We start from the raw sequence: 21,285 nt of genomic DNA, 5'->3' as shown, positions 1-21,285 counted from the left end.
TTTTGAACGACTACTACATTTGAGAGCCATTGTGGGTATTGCACCTCTCGAATTAATCCTGCTTGTAACAGTTTATTTACCTCCTCGGCTATTATGCGATTCCATTCAGGTGCGAACCGTCGGTGCCTCTGCTTGACTGGCTTGAACTCTGGGTTAACCCTCAGACTATGGCATGAGACTGCAGGATCGATCCCCACCATGTCCGAGTGATCCCAGGCAAAGACATCCGAATTGCACCAAATGACCCTGATCAATGCTTCTTTATCTTCGGCTATGCAAGATGAGCCAATGTAGGTGATCTTCTGGGGGTCTCCGAGGACTACCTCTATAGCTTCGAGGGACTCCTCGGTAGGTGCTTCAGCTTCGGCTTCCTCCTCTGACTTGAGATACTTGGGCAGAGGGTACTGTAACTGCTATTTGATCATGTCTTTGGGATTCGCCTCTGACTGAGGTGACTTCGACGCTCTCTTTGCTTCATGTAGCGTTAGCATGTAACATTCTTTTGCAGCAACCTGGTCTCCCCAGAGGTCGATGACCTCTCTGCCATCCGGGGATAAACACCTCATTACTTGGTGAAGTGTAGAGGGGACTCCGTTCATACGATGGATCCAACCTCTCCCCATAATGAGGTTATAAGATGGATGAATTGCTGTTACGACGAAGTTTTCCTTCAGAGTCCTCTTTGCTGCAGTAACGGATAGATCGATCACCCCAAGCAGATTCACCTTAGTACCATCAAATCCCATTAGGGGGCCGGAAGTTGGCCTGATGGATGATAGTGAAATCCCCAACTGATCAAAAGCTATTTTTGTAATGATGTTGGCGCTACTTCCCCGATCTATCAGCACTCTCCTGATCATGTAATTCGCTACCAGGAGGCTGATGACCAAGGGGTCCTCATGTGGGCGCTGGACTCTAGAAAGATCGTTGTTACTGAATCCAATGTTGACGCTGCCTGGTGCAACCGTGTTTACCGAAGACAACCTTCGTAACTTTTGAGCCTCTCGCAGCCTGGATCTATACAACTCTTCAGACTCTTCATCATCCTCCGACCTTCCGTGAATAGCATGGATAACCTTTACCTGACTGCCCTCTACCCGTCGAGGGTTAACCTCCAGAGGTTTTACGTGCTCCTTCGTGGCGAGATACTCCACCAATTCTCCTCTCGCTATCATACTTTCTACCTGTCGCTGTAGGGACCTGCAGTCATTGGTGGTATGCCCATAATCTCTATGGTAGGCACAATGTTTGTTTTTGTCCCTCTGCTCCAAGGGTTGTTTCATGGGCTGAGGAGTCGCGAACCTCGTCTTATTCTCTTGGAGTAGGCGCGCCAAGGTAGTACGAAGAGGGGTAAGCCTGTCCTCTGTCCTTCGCCTTTTCTCAGACGCTTGGGTGGCTTGTGTGACGGTATGAGGAACCTTCTGCATCCTTGTGCTCGCAGCTTTCTCTCGAGACTTGTTTTCCACTGTGACGAGGGTAGCGTGCTGCGCACGGTGAGCTATGTTTTCCTCCAACCGAATGTAGATTTGTGCCCTAGCGTTCAAAGTCTGCATATCCGGGGGGGAATATTTGACCAAGGATGTGTGAAACTTGGTTCCCTGGATCATTGCCAACTTAAATGTTTCGATTGCCGTGGCAGGATGGCAATCTGCTATCTCCGAGGCCTCCATGTTAAATCTGGATAAAAAATCTTGCAGAGTTTCTCCCTTCCTTTGCCTTATGGTAAAAAGGCTGGCTATACTTTTCTTCTGCTTCTTATTTCCGCAATACTGGGCTAAGAACATAGTGCACAAGGTCTCATAGTCAGGGATAGACTTGTGTGGCCTATTCCTGAACCATTCTAACGCTGCTCCGGTTAAACTGGTAGGAAAAACCTTACACATCCACAGATCGTTATGATCGTCCAATGCCATCTTTTGCGCATAATGATCAAGATGCCGAGAAGGGTCGCCTGCCCCATCGAACTGGGTGAAGGATGGCATAGTGAACTTCTTCGGCCTCTCCACAAGGTACACCTCGTCAGTAAAGGGGGTCTTGACCAAGGAGTTCTTGTGCTCTCTAGCCATCTCGGCTGGTGTCTGGACTCTCAAGAGCTTTTTTTCATCGAATGCATCTTGTACACGTGCGCCATCTGGAACGCCATTGGACCATACCGTAAGCCTATGGCTGGACTCGGCCTGTTCGTCCTGTGTGCGATGCGGGAGATTATCCGAAGCAACCGCCTCGGACCTCGTCCCTTGCTTTTGCTGCGCCTCACTAGGTTGAGCCCCGTTGGGTGGTGTCTCGTTGGCTAGAGGCTCGTGAACCGGAGGTAAATTCCGGGTGGGAGGTGGTGCCGCAGCATCGCCTGGTGGTGGTTGTGGCGTTAGCCTGGCCATGGCCGTGTGCAGCGTATGAGTCTGCTGCTGAAGCGCAGCTATCTGGGCGACACTCGTATCGTTTGCTTGCCGGAGTGTCTCAAATTGGTGCAAGAACTCTTCTCGCATCTTTTGCATCAGTTCTATCTGTTGATTCATTGCTAAATCTCCGTTTGACATTCCAGACACGACTAAAGGATTTAATTTGAAGAACAAGTGGGAGTATATTTGTATACGTTTCCCACAGACGGCGCCAAAGTGTAGGTGCAAAATTTCGCTCAACCAATAATGACTGAGAAAAATAAAACAACTCACTCAAAAACAATAAAAATAAATAAGAACAATGTATAGAGAAGTGTGGAATTGCTTGATCCTTTATTGGAGGTCTTAACCTCTATTTATATACAAAAGATTGCAAAATTATGGTAGGACTCGCGTTGCTTGCCCTCCAATTCTTTCTATATAACCATTCTTTTCTAATAGAGTTCTTTCCATTGTTGAATTTTCCATACATAGAACTTGCCTTGTACAGAACTTCCTATCCGAATTTTCCTTCTACAGTAAATTCTTCAAATGGTAGGATTTGTGCATTCTTGGGCTGAATATATTTTGATCCGGCTGGGCTTGGGTAACAGGCCGGATGTTAAATACTCATATCTGGGCTGACGACAAACTGGGCTGATGGCTTCTTGATTCGGCCTTGATGGAATGGTTTTGGGCTGTAAATACCCTCAACTTGGGCTTGAGCATGATGGGTCTTATATGTCCTTGGCCTGTAGATATGGGTAGTGGTGACGTGTGCGCTTTTTATTGGAGGGAGTTTTTTTCCCTCCACACACGTAAAATAAAAATAAAACTAAATATATTTTAAGTAGTTAATTTCAAAATTTTGTTCATCACAATTGCAAAAATTGATTGAAATACTTTTGTTGCTTCCAAAGTTTTTATTACATTACCCAAACAAGGGAAAAAAATAATAATAAATAAAATATGTATCAAAATATTTTGATTAAACAAGACAGACTAAGATGCCTCAAACTATTTTCTTTTAAATACATTAACTAATCTTTATTAAGATACCTATTACCAAATGAATCCATATGAGAGCGTAAGAGAAGCCACGTGGCAGCACCCCACATCATCTTTCTTGATCAGATAGCAATAATGATAGAGAGAGCCAATCATGCAGGTGATGAAGAGTATATATATAGAGAGAGAGAGAGAGTGGGGTATTTGATTCAAAAAAGACCCTTTTTTGACAAAGTCTCTTTCTCCTTTAAATTTTATTGATTTGTTTTCCTTTAGGTCATTAGAGCAACTCCATTTTCGGAGCTTTTGGTCAAAAAAGGATGGCTAAAATCGCTTTCAATATTTGCCTACACTAGCCTTCCTTTTGAATAAAAGATTGTAGCAATCAAATGGATAAAGAAATGTGGATTTTTGGAATTTAAATACCAATAATTGTGTTTTGCTTGCAAGACCAACACACTTCTCTGTCTCTCTCTTTGTCAATCGAAAATCACCAAAGGTCTTGGCTGACTCTGGCTTGGTTCAATTAACTGCAAAATATAGGACAAACTTTTATAATTATTGCTCAATTCTCATAACCAAACAAGAACTTGTGACCATTACAAAGGAAAAAAACATGGAGTTTATTTTTATGATTTAATTTTTAACAAATGATGCTTACGCTAATTATTTTTATATGCAACTGTTTCGATGGTTTGAACACATATATTGAAAATTTAGTAAGAAAATAATTATATCATATGTTACAAGACATTCTGTGCACAAGTGAAGAGTGAAGATCATCACACTTGAGATATGGTTCTCACAAATTGTGTGGATCTCATCACATCTGGAGTGATGGTCACACTCCTCTACGTGCATGAGACGTCATTTGGCAAAGGAGTTGATCTAAACTATAAAAATAATAGAAAGTAACAGAAAATAATATCAAACAAAAAATAACATGGGACTAGGTTATTAAAATTAAATATATTAAGTGAAACGACATGCAATAGAAAAGATTGAACAAGGAGAATTTATATGTGTGTGACTTCATTCATATGTGACCCTCTCCAAAAAAAAAATGATAATCCGAGAAAAAAAATGCATTATTGTTGTTGTTGTTACTCAAAAATAGGAATAGCAGTTGTTGTTGTTACTCAACCATAGACATGCCATCAACATCAAAAACAATCGAAAGGTTCACAAACCAAACTAAATTCCAATTATCTGGTCTCCATATGATATTTTATTCTTAAAACTTCACATCAAAGTGTTGGTGAAAAACCTAACAATAATTAAGCATGTGACTGAATAAGTGTATACATGTTAGCTGCCATCGTCATTGCTGACTTCAAAGGGGTATTGGGTGGTCAAGGTTGGTGCCTAAAAAAATGCAAGATTTGAATCTGATGACATATTTTCCAAACATCAATATGTTTCCAACTGGGTCGTAGTCTGTGTTTGACCCTTTGAAATGTGAAATACTGTTCTTCAAATTTGTGGACAAAACAATCAAGAATCGAGTCAAACATAGTGTGCATAGTCTACACTTGACACCGAAGAAAATAGAAACAGCTCATTCGTGATAATAATAATAATAATAATACTAATAATAATAAAACAGCTCATTCAGATTGAAAATAAATAACAGATTTGACTAATAATAGGGCCAAGAAATTAGAGGCTAGAAAATTACTATTTACAAATGTTTTAATCTAACAGTGTGTTTTCTTGTCATTACTGGATTTGGGTTTTTCATCTCTGCTTCTATGGCTCCATTGTGAAGTTGGATCCATAGTAACAAATATAGGTAAGAAGAGAGCAAATTGGGCATATTTACAAGCACTTCAATGTCCTTGAGGGTTTTATTTCTCTGTTGGGACATTGCTGTGGAAGTGGAACTAAGTCTTGGTCTTGGTCTTGGTCTCGGTCTCCCATTCTGAAAGGGCTGAGAACTGTGGTGAGGATTGCTGTCAAGGGGTACCAATGTACATGGGGGTTGAACTATGATTAGTTCCTTCAAGAGTAAGACCTAACCAGGGCCAAAGTTGCAAAAAGATCTGGACTTGAAGAGACCACCAAAGAGGAACCTGGTTGGAGATTCTTGTGGAACTTGATTCACATCTTCAGGGCTGCCTTTGACTTGGAGTATAGTCTGGCCGAGTTCTTGTCTAATAGAATCTATGATCTTAGAATCAACACGGTAACCGGATGCATCACACACGTAGAACGTATTAACAGCTTTGCCTGCTCTTGTTGCCACTTCTGCTCTGGTGACGTTGAGGCTATTCTCACGGAAGATGCGAGTGACATCGGACAGCAGCCCAACTCTGTCGGTAGTGCATAATTCTAGCTTTAAGCCCTGGATCGAGAAGAAACAAATGAATTGCCAAAATAAAGTATTAAGCCTCTCTTAGGAACAGAAAACCAACAAAACAGTGTATAAATTATATTGATGTACAACAAGAATTCTTTAAACATTGCAGGTCAACATCAATGTAACAATAGCCATCTCTAACATAATCAAAGAACATCACTCCTTAGAAAAAACAAGTTGATGTAAGGAAACATAATCTGACAAAAAATAGAGCATATCGTTCTAAGAGTGAATCATATTGAACACATCAGTAAGACACAGATCCAACAATATGAAAATTTGGGATGCTGCAGGTCCACATCAATGTGACAATACATCTCTAACAAAATCAAAGAACATCACTGCTTAGGCAAAACAAGTAGATGTGAGGAAACATAATCTGACAAAAAATTAGTATTATTCAAGTAGCAAATTGTAAATCACAAAATGTGAGACTATTGACCACCTAATTTACAATTTCTAGATGAAACAAGTGAAAAGAAATCAGAAAAGGTTATCTAACCAATTGGGTGTTCTCCAATAGATGTTGAAGCTGGAAAATTGATTGGATACCCAGCTTTGTGAAAAAACTATATATGGGATTATTGATAATAAGCTCAAATGCACCACTTAGCAGGGCCAATAAAATAATCCTCAAATTTTAACAAAAACTCAAGAATTTTAATGTGCATAGTGCCCTTACCTCAGATACTCTTCTTTCTATTGCCGCTTCGAGACATTGAATCAGTCTTTGTCTCTCAGCATCGGAGTTCACAGGGGATCCATCCACATGTCTGATGCAGTATTCCTTCAAATGACAGCAGAAAACAATTTCAGACTCGATACTTAGACCAAAACAGAGTATATTAAGTCCCAAGTCTCAAGACTCCCAAACTTTATGCATTTCCAGGCATAGGGAAAAGATATACCTGAAAAGCTTCTGGCCCCTCAGCATCGACATTTCCATGAAAAACCACGTATTGCATGTCTGTCAAAGTGCAAACTATATCGAAGAGAAGTTTTGACCTGTCCTTACAACGCACAGTGACTACCGAGTAGTCTCGGTCATACCAATTAACAACATTAACATTTGGTCTTTGCTTCTCATTGGAGGATTCATCATCATAATCCCGGTCATAGTCTCGATCCGCAAACATCATTTGGTGGAGCCTTCTCTCTCTGTGAGTGACCCCGTGAGATACTACGGTCTTAGCTTCCCTGGATTTGTTGCTACCCTTGAGTACATTGCAGAGAAGTTGCTTAATCATTGACAGCCTTTCAGGGTCAGTAATTGCGCTTCCAGTCTCCTCATCAGTTACTTGCATCACAGCTGCAGCCCGGGTGTTGTGGGTCCAAACCTCAGCATTAACCACATTGCATCTGAGGGAGGTGAGGACAGCACTCATCTCAGAGAGTAGTCCTGGCCTATCACACCCTGTTAATTCAATCGACGTGTGGTCCGTTGACGGTATAACCCCAACAGATCTCATTGAAGACATAAAGCATGAATCTGGCCCAAGAGACTGAACAACAAACCAAGAATCAGGTCAATTTGCACATAAAAATGGAAGAAAAGTGAAACAAAAGCATTGGGTACAGTTCACCTTCCGAATATAATCCAGAGTTTCATCATCTGTAACCTTGTTCCCATCTTGATCAGTAACATTGAAGACTGGAAAAAAGGCAGAAATATTATTCTTTTAATACCAAAAAAAAAAAAATAACATAAAATTTCTTCACCATTAAAACAACAAAATTTCAGAGAATGTGAAAGCAAAAGGCAAGGTAACTACCATCCATGAACCACCCTCCATCAGAAGACATATAAGCTTTAGTAATGACAAGATTAAGATCAGTTAGGACTTGTACAACTTCTAGAAGTATTCCATGTTTGTTAGCACAGTCCACCTGCAAGCAATATGGAATAGAAGATGTACCATAAAAAAAATCATAAAATTAGAAGAAAAAAAAAAACCCAATAATTATAACTTTGAGTACACAAGAAGGGACTAAACAAGAAATACCTTTATAACAGTAGCATTTTTGTAGGATTCGTTATCAATCACAACTCTGACAACAAGATAAGTGGACAAACAGGAGTAAATCTCGAGAGTATTGAATGTGAAATTGCAGTGACTTTCAGAAAAGAAGATAAAATACAAAATAGAAACCTGGGTGGGTTCATTCTCCTAATGAATTTCTCATATGCATCATCCATGTCCTGTGAAAAGCTCATGGTGGTATCTGAGAAAATAAATATTCTAGCTCAGAAAAAGCCAAGATAAAATGAAATAACCAATCAAAATTAATAAGAAAACAGAACCACCGTTATCAATCACAAAAGGAGATGTTATATCCAAGACTGAAGTATTGTGTAAAATAAATAAATAAATGACCAATCATGAAGATTTGTGAGAGGACTAGAATAACCCAGATACCAAGAAGGCCAATAAAGACGCCTAAACCACCTAAAAAGCTGTGTGTGGGTTGTGCGTTGTTGTGTGGAGTAAGCAGGTAGAGCTCTGTGTCTCTGTGTGGGAAAACGCTAGCATAACCAAAACACAGAGTGACACACACATTGTGTAGAGAGAGAAAGAGCAGACAAGTACAAATTCAAGCACAAAGATCAGAACAGAAGCAGAGATTGGTCATATCAAACATTCAATTAAACACAAATCCACCCCCACAATAACCCCAAATGCCCAAAATACAAAACCAGAACAACAGTGGAAACAGCCATAACCATTATTTAAGAACAATAATGACCAAAAACCCAAAACGAAGACTGATGAAAAAACACATACCCATGAACACCCATCACACCCAATTAGGCAAAATCACACACACGCACAAAATCTCCAAATTTTAAGAATAACCCAAAAACCAGAACGAAAAGAAGATTGAAAATAGAAAACGAGAAAGACAAAGAACAAAAAAAAAATGGGACATACCCATTATGATTCCTGCGAATTTATGATCTGGGTAACACCAAATTCCTTGATTCTCAACGCAGAGACTCGTTGCAGGGTAAGTAGACCTAAAAAGGAAGAGATCCCTCTCCCCACAAATCACTCACAATCGAAATATATAGTGATATATAAATATATAGACACATAATTTTTCGTTACATATCACATGGACCAAATCGAAGGACCTCCGACACCAAAAATCCAAAACCTGCAACTTCTACAGTACCATACACAACAAAAAGACCTCTCACCACTATCATCCCTCTCTCTCTCTCTAACTATGCCCTGTTCTTATACATATTAAGTCTTCCTCTCGCTTTCTAATTTCAGTTTCTCTCTTCTACAATCAGCCTTCCGTACTTAAAAAAGAAAGTTCCCAAAAATAAGAAAGAGAAAGAGAGAGAGAAAGTATGTGTGTGTGTGTGCGCATTGTGCTTGGGGGAGGGGGCGAGTGCTTTCTTTGAACTACCCAGCGTATTTTAGCAACAACCCAAATTGTTAGGGGGCGTGAACGCGTTGGTGTGTGCTAAAGTGCGCTGACAGTGAAATCATTTAATCTGGGTTAAAATTACAACCACGTGTTACGAAGTAATAAATCTCCAAGGTCTGAGGACACACAGAGACATTATATTAGCCCACTGTACTTGTTTCACTCTTTGACCGTAGTGGTAAATCATTTATATACAGTAATTAAATTCGCAATTGACCTTACAGTTCTAACTAACCTTTCAAATTTGCTTAGAAAAGCGGTCCCAATCACACAATGGCTGTTTGGTAAATGTTTTGTTTGTGAAAAAAATATATTGGAATAAAAAAAATTTTATTTTGTAAATGAAGGCTAAAAATCAAAACACCAATTTAGTGTTTTATTGTAACTTTGATACTGTAGTGATAAAAAGTGAAAAAAAAAAAAAAAAAAAAAAAAAAATTTAAAATTCTTAGATGACATTTTTAAATTAACCATTATATTTTTCAAATTTGTAACATTTTTTTACCAAATATGTTTTTATCTTTTTACTTCTAAATATCTTATAACAAATGTACATTACTAAACATGTTTCTTATTACTTTCACAACACTTTACAACAAATCATTTGTTCTGTTTTAAATTAAAATAAAATACCAAAATCAAAATGCCTACAAAACAAGCCTTATATCACTCTGTCAATTTTGTTAAATTATGAGATAATTTAAAAAGGTTGGACACTATCATTATTAAATTAAAAATTTTAAAATAATTATTGCTAATTTAAAATAATCGTTACCTAAATCAAACAGAGTTGCAACAAATGCAAAAGCGGGAATATTAAACTTACAAAATCTATGTGAGAGTGACATAGTTGATAAGAATTATGTGATTCGAATCATTACTAAATTTTAATACGGTGGAAGGAATTGATTAGAAATATTTTTAATTTACACAAAATTTGCAATCATCTCTCAAATAGAGAAAATAACTAATGAAAATGTTAAGATGATCATATCAACCCCATATACTGATTTGGTGATGCGTTGGGTAGGTGAGAAATGCTTCTTGTTTTAGAAACTTACTTTTTTTCCTTTTTGGGCAATAAAGATTTTAATATCAAAGCGCCATGGTTGAAAATAAAATTTGATAAGTGGTATGCAGCTATGCTCAAAGAGAACTTAGGCTCGCTTTGATAGATGAAAATAACAAGAAAAGAAATAAAAAAAGAAAATTAAAATTAAAAAAAAAATAAGTTTTTACATTAACTTACCTTTTAATAATGTGACACAAAAAAATTTGTTTAAACTAACTTACATCAAGAAACCACTAACGCCTTCTCACACAATTCTTTAAACTTCACCATTTACCTTTATAAATCTTAAATATAAATTTCTATATAACTTTCTTATAAAAAGAATTAAACTTCATCGATAATTTTAGAAAATTTTCAATTCAAAATTTTATTAGATATTTTGCATCTAGAAAGGTATCAAATAATTGATATGATTTTATCCCAATAAAATTAAGTATCAAACGTCACGCTTTTGCTTTCATCTCAAATTATATGGAGTCGACCCTAATTGCATTCACCTTCTATATATACTAGTGGCGGAATCCACATATGTTCAACTCTACCAAGTTTTGTTTGAGATTATTTGTTTTATTTATTTGCATATGCTAAAGAGAAACAAAAATTAAAACAAGCATCATCACAAACAACTTTTTTAACCCCGAAATTTACATTCAAGCCTTGCACCTTCCCCAATAATTAACCACTAATTCTTAATCTTGCACCTTCCCCAATAATTAACCACTAATTCTTAATATTCTTACCCTCCCAAAAAAAAACTTGAGACCAAGTTTTGTTTGGAATATAAATTAAGAAAAGTATAAATAGATTGAAACTTATGAACTGCATATTCCATGATCTTCTCAACCTTCAATGAGGTAGTTATTATCTACTGCAGAAGGGACCTAGTAAATCTTTAAAAAGAGACATTCCTCGAATTATCAGAGTCCAAATAAAAAGGAAGGGACCCATACGATTTACACTCTGACAAAGTTGTATACAAAATGAAAATCCATCCGTTGAGAATTTATTATTATATAAATGGAAAAAAAATATACATCAACTATTTTGCTCTATTTAGTTGCCTTGTGTGGGTGGGTACTTCAAGTCCCCAAGAATGTGACTTTATTATATATATATATATATATATAGAAGATTCAAGTTTTTTCAAATATACCCGTATGTAGGATGTCTCGGCTACATACATCACGTAATAATAAACGAGAATTATGTAGGAAAGAAAAAAAATTGAATGAAAGGAAGAAAATAAGGGATTATTAAGACATTCCTATAAAAGAGAAAGATTGTGTATTTCCATCATTTTGTTTGATTAGATAGAAGATAAGAGAATAAATTCATAATTTACTATGTTAATTAAAGATATAAGAATTTATCGTGATCTTCACTTGAATTTTCAAAACTTCTGTCACTCCATCCCGTAAGGGTAGAGAATCCGTTGTGAATATTTTGAAAGTTATTTTTCGGTAGGAAAGAAAAAAAATTGAATGGAGGGGAGAAAATAAGGAATAGATAAGATATTCCTACATAAGAGATTAAGTATTTCCTTCGTTTTGTTTGATTAGACAGAAGATTAGAGAATAAACTCATAATTTACTATATTAGTTAAAGATAGAAGGACTTATCGTGATCTTCACTTGAATTTTCAAAACTTCTATCACTCCTTCCTGTAGAGGCAGAGAATCTGTCGGTAGGAAGAAAAAAAATTGAATGGAAGGGATAAAATAAGGGATAAATGAGACATTCATACGGAAGAGATTATGTATTTTCTTTATTTTGTTTGATTAGATAGAAGATGGGAGAATAAACTCATAATTTACTACGTTCGTTAAAGATAAAAGGAAAGAAAAAATTATAATTGTTTTTACCAATATATCTAATAATATTTATAATATTATAATTTATATAGAATAATACTGTAATTTAAAACTATTATATAGAATAATATTTATAAATTATAATTGTTTTTGCCATTATATCTAATAATATTTATAATATTATAATTTATATAGAATAATATTGTAATTTAAAACTTTTATAATTTATAAAAGTATTTAATTTAAAACTTCTATAATAATCCACTTGTCTTTTTTCTCTTCTTTTACATATTTTTGGGCAAATGAAAATTGTAAATTATGAAGGGTAGGTGATTCTTCCTATTCTCCTGTATCATCTCTATCAAAGAAGAGAATTTCGTTCTTGTTTTATTATTTTTTATCCACGTCTCTTTCTTCCTTCCTACCGAACGCAGCACTAGGGATGGAAAAGAAAAAAAAAAAATTTGAAGTAATTAAGGGAGAAAAGAAAAAAATTAAAGATAAAATGAGATTGTATTAACTCTTTTATTATTATTTAGTAGAGTAGAGCAGCAACTCAGACACCACTTCATTCCTATGAGGACATTCAACCTACCACTCCTAAAAATAGAAAATATATCTCTGGACCACCACATTCGTAGTGGTTCTTATAAGGAAATTTGATTTTTATTTTTTTTTTTTCTTAAAAAAAAAAACAGTGAAGAGAAAATGGAAAAATAAAAACATTATGAAAGCGCAAAATAAATGCTAAGTCTTTTCATTGTCATTTCATTTTCTTACACTCATATATATAGAAAGTAAAATTAGTAGTTAAGAGGTTAAAAATTCCCTTTCTTTTTTAAGTTCTATTTGAAATGGAATACAATTTAAAATGTTTCAAATTTGCTTGACTTATCTTAAAATTTAAAAAAGAATAAAGAAATTGAACATTTTAATTCTCACTTATTACTTTTATAATTAAAATTCATCTCTAATTATTTTTAGTGGCTGAGTTTTAATTATATCACCAAGAATTGTACACTATATCACCAAGAATTGTACACAGAGTCCAAGATTTATGTAAGAAATGGCATCATCATATCTAACAATGTCATGAAAAATGTTCAAATTCTCATGAAATATTATATATGTATGCTTAGGAGCACCAAATTGTATTAAATTTTTTTCAATTTTAAATCCAAATCGTTTATTGACAATGCAAAACACATAACATCAACTATTTTTCAAAAGGGTTGCCCAATATTTTTCATGTTTTTGGTTAAAAATACTATATAATAAGGTTGATTTTAGTTCCCCACATGGTTAGACAGGCATAGTTGGTCTCAGTCAACATTAGGTGGGCGTGTCCTGCGGTGCATGCTGCCCCATGTCTGTAGCACATGTATTACTGAACCCCTTCTGCAACCTCCCCTTCCTTTTTGTTCCCAATTTTAGGGGACTTTAGGGCACTAGTAGGTCACCACTATACCCACTGCACATCTTCTCACTCTTGACAATAAATAATGACTGTAACACCATGTTTGGGAGAAAAACTTTGGTTTGTGTCCAACCGTGTAATACACGCATTCCTTAATGTTTTATATATGCGCAATAATGAGCGGTCGGATGCACGGGCGCAACCAAGTTTTTCTTCTTGTTTTGGAGAACCACAATGCCAATGATCAAGACCAAGTTTTTCTCTATGTTTTGGACAACCACAATCCCAATGATCAAGGGGCAAGCGTAAATTCAGACCGTCCATAATTTAGTCACACTACACTTTAATTTTATCGTTTTCTTTATTAAAATTAAAGAAATGTTAAGTGTAGTCGCAACGTACTTCATAAGTAGTTGAATATGTGGAATCCACAAGATCTAACAGCTGATTTTAAGATCATAAATTATCAAATGGATAAATGAATGGTAGATTCTAATACACCAAATCAAACAAAGATTTTGGAAACCTTGATAAAAATGACCAAAATAAAATAAAAAAAATAAGGTTTACCAATTCAATTGTGATATATATATATGTGTGTGTGTGTGTATGTATGAACAAGATAAAATCTGAAAACATGGTTTATGCCTCCCATTCCAGAGAAATGCTCCCTGAGAATCTTCCATTGGATAAAAGTGGGTGGGATGTTGGTGTCTTCCAACTAGGAATTAGTGTCCATGGAAAGGGCTTGTTGACCAGTTTGTCCAAGTTAATGGAGGTGCTATGTCTATTTGATGGCCACTTTTATCAACTTGCCTCTCTAGCCATGGCATTACAAGGCACGTATGTACATACCTACATACATATATATATATGTGTGTGTGTGTGTGTGTGTGTGTCCTATATATGTATATGTGCCACATCCATAACAAGTTACTAAATGGGACACAAAGCTAGAAGTCGTGGAACTTGTCTGTGCCATTGACCTAGGATTGCTTACCATTTTCATGGGGTTTCACTCTCACCCCTATAATTCATCCAAGTGAGGTCCAAATCAGCTGCTGCTGCGACTTAATTGTCTAAATGAATGGAGCGCATTACCTCGGCTATAATGGGGACCAGTCTCACTCTCGTATGATGTTATATATATATATATATATATGGTCCTTTTTTATGTTATTTTTCTTAAATTTACGGTATAACAGGATCTTACGTGGGACAACATGTAGACACTAAAATTTTAGTGGGCTTTGGTGTTGACAAATGGATCCATTAAATATGGGTCTAATGTTTAATTAAGTTATTTAATTGGCTCAAGTTTGGTCCACTTAAATTATTTAATTAGCCCAACCCAGATGGTTAAATAAAAAAATAACTATTCTTAATAAAATATATTTAGGATAATTATTTTTAAGGATAATTACCATAATATAACCGGCCTGGCCCAGTTATAATTTTATCCTTATCAGGAGATGACACGTGTCATCATCCTATCAACCCAAGAAGCCTATAAATATAGGCCTGGAGGAAGGGGAAGGGGTACAGAAATCCAGAAGGTCCAGAAATTGAGAGAATCAGAAATTCAGAGGGCCAAAAATCCCGAGGGCAAACCTGAAGGCGAAAAATACCATGCACATCCAAAGTCGTGCCGTTCTTCACCAAATTTAACAAATTCTCTCCTCTCTGAAGACGAAGAACAACAAGCACATCCAAAGATGTGCCGTTCTTCCTCAAATTCAACAAATGACACAAATTTATAATTCAGAAGTTCAGAAATTCAGACACAAATTCAAAATTCAGAAGTTCAGAAATTCAGAGACTCAGAAGTCAGAAACACAAATTCAGAATCCAAACCCAAAAGCGAAAAATATCAAGCACATCCAACGACGTGCCGTTCTTCATCAAATTCCACGGTAATCAACAACAAGCACATCCAACGACGTGCCGTTCTTCATCAAATTCCACGGTGATTAACAACAAGCACATCCAACGACGTGTCGTTCTTCATCAAATTCCACGGTGATTCAAGCATAAGCTTGTGCAACCCTTGGATCCAACTAACAACAAAAAGGAGATCGAATCAAAGGACCATTCTTTTTGTAAAGAAGATTATTACAGAGGATTGTACTCCATCTTTATAAATTAATAAAAAACTATTTGCTCCATATTTTGTTTTTATTTGCAGACTTACAAAATTTGTGTGTACAAATTTCTGGCACGCCCGGTGGGACCTCCTCTGCCTCTAATCTCTTTCTCCTATATCAAATCCTCAACAAATTCATTGTCAGATTTTATGACTTTCAACAAGATTCAGACGAAGAGCAAGAACACCACCAAAGACATCGCGGTCATGACGGACAACATCAATACCATCATAAAAGGTGGCAAGAAGGTTGCAACTTCATCAAGTGGTACAAACACCTCTGCAAGTTCAATGATGTAGAGCATGGTCAAATCATCCGTTCTTGCCAAAAGACAACACGATACGATGAGAGTCATTTCTGCCAAATCTGTGAAGTAACAACTCAATCTCATACCACCTTCATCTCGCTGGGGTAAGGAGGAAGGTTTCTATAACCTCAAAGGTTGCTCCAATCACAAGTTCAAGTTCCACCTCACTAGGGAAAAGGAAGAAGGTTCCTACAACCTCAAAGGTTGCTCCAGTCACAGTTCAAGGCTAGTCCACCCAAGGCCAAAGATTTTTTCTGACTCCATCACTATGCCAGTCATGATGACGAGTACTACCTCGTATGAAGAACAATTGATGACTATGGCCCGTGCAATTGAAAGATCACAACATTCTCTCAAGGAGCAAGATCTAAAAATTGCCTCGTTGATAGAAAAGTTAAAATTGCGTGACGACAATGCTGAGTCAAGCAAAGGCCAAATTCCTCATTCTAATTCCATGCCAGAGACCACTCCAATTGACGATCAAAATGACATGTCTAATCCAACAATTGAAGCTGTCCCCGTCACCTCACTTTCTATTCAATAACTTCAAGACATGACAGTGAATTGCATAAACGAACAATACAGTGGTGTTCCTCAAAGTGCTCGCATGTACTCAAAGCCTTACACAGAAAAAATTAACATCTTAAAAATGCCGGTTGAGTATCAACCTCCAAAGCTTCAATAATTTGACGGAAAAGGAAATCCCAATCAACATGTCGCACACTTTGTAGAAACTTGCAGCAATGCTGGTACAAACGGAGATCTTCTTGTCAAGCAATTCGTTCGTTCCTTCAAAGGGAATGCATTTGATTGGTATAAAAGACCTCAAAGCTAGAGGTATTGATAGTTGGGAGCAGATGGAACGAGAATTTCTCAACCATTTCTACAACACTCGTCGTATTGTAAGTATGCTGGAGCTTACAAATACAAAATAGATGAAGGGTGAACCCGTGGTTAGCTACATCAACCGTTGGTGAGCTCTAAGTCTTGACTTCAAGGATTGTTTATCTAAAATTTCTACAGTTGAAGCATGTATGCAAGGCATACGTTGGGAGCTTCTCTACATCTTACAAGGGATTAAGCCTCGCACATTTGAAGAGCTTATTACTCGAGCCCACGACATGGAACTTAACATGAAAAATTATGGTGCTAGGAAAGATGTTCCAGATATATCCGACAACCTTCAAGAAGATGAGGGAAGTGAGTCAGAAGAAGAAGATATTATACTTCTTAACTCGGACGACGAAGTAGCATCATCTTTCATTATAAGTATCAACTCAAGACACTTGTATCAAGAAACGCACCATGCTATAACAATGACTTTAACCGAAAGTGCAAAATCACAGGGGGCATTAAGTCAAGGAAATCAAGAAGAAAATCCTCAAAGTGACGACGAGATAGTCCGTGCCCTCCAGTATAAGCTTAGATTGTCGTCTTATTCTTGCAAAGTTGAAGAATAAATAAAATTAAAGTGCTCCCAGATACGAGCCTAAACTGTCGATGATACTCCCTAACACGAGAATAAACTGTCAACTTGAAGAAAAAAATGACACTCCTTGATACGAGTTTAAACTGTCTACCGGGAAAAAAAAAAAAAAAAAAAAAAAAAATCAAGAACTTCTTGATACGAGTTTAAACTATCTCCCAAAAAAAAAAAATGATACTCCTTGACACGAATTTAAACTGTCTACCTGAAAAAAATTGACACTCCTTGATATGAGTAAATAACTGTCTATCTCAATGAAAAAAAAAAAAAAAAAAAAAAAAAAAAAAAAAGAAAACAACATTCCTTGGCACGTGTATAAATTGTCCGCTTGAAGAAAAAAAAAAAAACTTTTTGACATGAGTATAAACTGTCTACCAAAAAAAATAATAATAATAAAAATTTGTGAACTACATGATGACTTGATCCCTGTTTAGGGTATGTAAGCATCTTGGAAGTTTGTTCCAAGTTCAGTCCACCTAAAAAAAAAAGGGCAAAGTGTGCTCATCGCATGATATCAAAAGTGCTCGTCGCACCTGTCAACTTGGCATGCCACCAAAGTGTAGTTGCAAAGAAAATTTTGGTCTATTGCCAAATTGTAGCTGCAACGAAGAAATTTGGCCCACCGCCAAAATGTAGCTACAAAGAAGAATATTCGTCCCTTGCCATCATTGTAGCTACAAACGAAATTTTGATTCGGCAAAATGTAGTTGCGAAGAAATAAATTGGTTTGTCGCCAGACTGTAGGTACCAAGAAAAATTCTGCTCATCGCCGAAGTATTGCTGGAAAAGATTTTCATTGAGCTATCATTGAAGAAAAAAAAAAATTGTTCGTCATCGAGGTATGGCTGGAAGAAATAAATAAAATTGACTTACCGCCAAGGCATCACTAAAGAATCTGGGTCATCGCCAAAGTGTTGCTGCAACAAAGTTTTAACTCATCGTCGAAGTGTCGCTAAAAAAAAAATTTGCTTGCCGCCGAGATGTTGCTAAAAGAGAAATTTGGTTTTCTATTGAGGTATTGCGTCAAGAAAAATTCACGGCGTTACCAAGATGTTGCTTAAGTAAAAACAAATCACCACACGGAGGCATAGGCATGCAAGCTTTGTCTATCACATCCTTACAGCATCTATAACAAAGCTCTATCTTTGAGACAGATATGCACAAGCACACTTACGTAACTTGGTAACTTCATGTCAAGTGACTACTGGTGTCTGGTGCATAAGTAAACTTATACACTGAGTTAGATCTTTTGGTGGAGCTTCGGCTTAAAATCATCATCAAAACTGATAATTGTTAATGATGCTGGTGGTATAACCTCTCGGAGTATAGTCTCGCTTTATCAATGGCTGCTAGATGATCTATGGATGATGAAGACGTTCTGGCGATGGCTAACAATGCTAGTGGTATGACCTCTTGGAGTTTGTTCTTACTCTCTGAATGATTGTTGTCTGATCTGTGGCTAATGAAGACTACATCTGTCGTTGCTCTCTGGATTGATTTATGACTGTTGACGACACTGTCTGTGTTGGTGGCATGACCTCTCGAAGTGTGGTCTCGCTATATCAATGGCTTCTGGATGATCCATGGCTGATGAAGATGCTCTGGCAACGGGTGTTGATAACGTTGTCTGAGTTATTGGTAAAGCCTGCTTGCGTCTACATATCTCGTTGCTCTCCGAGTCGATTCGTGGTTACTGACGACATTGTCTGTGCTGGTGGCATGACCTCTCAAAGTCTGTTCTCGCTCCAAAACAGTGATAGTATGGGGTTTAAAACTGTTGAAAAACACCATAGTTAACTAGCACCCCCTGAAAAAAAAATCAAAAAAGAAAAAAAATCAAAAAAAATAAAATCAAAAAAATCAAAAGTGTGGAATGACATGCATAAAAGATTTTGGTTCCAAAGGAACAATGGGTCCTTACGGACTAGTTGCGTTCCGAAGAAATAATGGGTCCTTACAGACTAAATGCGTTCCGAAGGAACAATCAGTCCTTACGGACTAGATGCGTTCCGAAAGAATAATAGGTCTTTACGGACAAGTTGCGTTCCGAAAAAACAATGGGTCCTTACGGACTAGTTGCGTTCCAAAGGAACAATGGGTCCTTACGGACTAGACGCGTTGCAAAGGAACAATGGGTTCTGACGAACTAAATAGGTTCCAACGAAACAATGGGTCCCAGAGGAACTAAAAGCATGGAAAAAAAAACATGATTTGAAAAAAAAAAAAAAAAAAAAAAAAAAAAAAAAAAAAAAAAAGGAATTGAAAAAAATGCGTGGAAAAAAAAAATCGTGAAAGAAAAAGAGAGAAGAAAAAAAAAAAAGAAAAGAATTTCGTGAAAAAAAAAAAGTGAGAAACAAAAGGAAAGAAAAAAAAAAAAAAAAAGTGAGAAAAAAAAAAAGGAAAGAAAAAGAAAAAAAATTCGTGAAAACGAAAGTGAAAAAAAAAAAAAAAAAAAAAAAAAAAAAAAAAAAAAAAGTGAGAAAAATCATACCGATTATGTGTTCAAGCGGAGACCGCAATCTAACAAGTCTTCAGAGACTTTAGAATTGATGGCAAACCCTATAACATTGATGGTATATATAGGCAACAAAATATCTCCTATTTGTATTAGGATTTGTATAATTCAATTCAAATAAGAAAGTAAAATTCCAATCCAAAGTTAGATAAGAAAAGCAAAAGAGGAAATCTTATAGTCCAAAGTTGGATAGGAAAGCGAAAAAAAATAAATAAATAAATAAATAATTGGATACTTCAAGTCCCATTTGAAAAATGAGATAAATCTTGTCAAATTTGGGACTCGAAGTGGGGGCAATTTGTAAACACTAAAATTTTAGTGGGCTTTGGTGTTGACAAATGGACCCATTAAATATGGACCTAATATTTAATTAAGTTATTTAATTGGCCCAAGTTTGGTCCACTTAAATTATTTAATTAGCCCAGCTCAGATGGTTAAATTAAAAGATAATTATTCCTAATAAAATATATTTGAAATAATTATTTTTAAGGATAATTATCATAATATAACCAGTCCGGCCCAGTTATGATTTTATCCTTATCAGGAGATGACACGTGTCATCATCCTATCAACTCAAGAAGCTTATAAATAGAGGCCTGGAGGAAGGGAGAAAGGGTACAGAAATCCAAAAGGTCCAGAAATTAAGAGAATCAAAAACTCAAAGGGCCAGAAATCTCGAGGGCAAACCTAAAGGACCAAATTTAACAAATTCTCTCCTCTCTGAAGATGAAAAATAACAAGCATATCCAAAGCAAATTCATAATTTCTCCAAAGCAAATTCATAATTTCTGGACACAAATTCAGAATTCAGAAGTTCAGAAATTTAGAAACTCAGAAGTCAGAGACACAAATTCAGAATTCAAACCCAAAAGCGAAGAATATCAATGACATGTCGTTCTTTATCAAATTTTACGGTGATCAACGACAAGCACATCCAACGATATGCCGTTCTTCATCAAATTCCACAGTAATCAATAACAAGCACATCCAACAACGTGTCGTTCTTCATCAAATTTCATGGTAATTCAAGAATAAGCTCGTGCAGCCCTTGGATCCAACCAACAACAAAAAGGAGATCGAATCAGAGGACCATTCTTTTTGTAAAGAAGATTATTACAGAGGATTGTATTCCATCTTTATAAATTAATAAAAAAACTATTGCTCTATATTTTGTTTTTATTTACAGATTTACAAAATTGATGTGTACACAACATAAACATGTAAGTAATGAAATCGGTCTGATACATACTACACAATACAACACGGGTGTTCATCCTTGCTCATCATTTTCTTTCCGTCCCCAAATAACCTTTTACTTTGGTATTCATTTGTTCACTTTTTTAATTGGAT

General features: G+C 36.2%; 1 protein-coding gene across 1 annotated transcript; it reads right to left on the bottom strand.

Moving 5' to 3' along the window:
* Positions 1-4,981: 4,981 nt before the first annotated feature.
* On the bottom strand, positions 4,982-9,127 carry LOC132294761 (ACT domain-containing protein ACR4-like). Its single transcript, XM_059792736.1, has 8 exons — positions 8,676-9,127; positions 7,896-7,968; positions 7,749-7,794; positions 7,518-7,632; positions 7,329-7,396; positions 6,654-7,247; positions 6,428-6,532; positions 4,982-5,730 (listed from the first exon to the last, which is right to left on the bottom strand). The coding sequence occupies exons 1-8, from the start codon at positions 8,677-8,679 to the stop codon at positions 5,401-5,403; spliced, it is 1,335 nt and encodes a 444-aa protein (XP_059648719.1). The 5' UTR covers positions 8,680-9,127; the 3' UTR covers positions 4,982-5,400.
* Between the last annotated feature and the right edge of the window lie 12,158 nt (positions 9,128-21,285).

This window comes from Cornus florida, unplaced genomic scaffold (assembly GCF_030987335.1).
Source record: "Cornus florida cultivar Cherokee Brave unplaced genomic scaffold, ASM3098733v1 CherokeeBrave_3.0.0_Hap2_Chr02, whole genome shotgun sequence".
NCBI lineage: Eukaryota > Viridiplantae > Streptophyta > Magnoliopsida > Cornales > Cornaceae > Cornus > Cornus florida.
Note: the sequence above shows the minus strand (reverse complement) of the source record. Positions and strands in the feature narration are given on the sequence as shown.

Coding starts and splice junctions, on each gene's coding strand:
- LOC132294761 (XM_059792736.1), bottom strand. Junction 7,397..7,517: donor TGGAGGGTGGTTCATGGATG/GTAGTTACCTTG, acceptor CCTTTTTTCCAG/TCTTCAATGTTACTGATCAA. Junction 7,248..7,328: donor CTCTGGATTATATTCGGAAG/GTGAACTGTACC, acceptor TTTGTTGTTCAG/TCTCTTGGGCCAGATTCATG.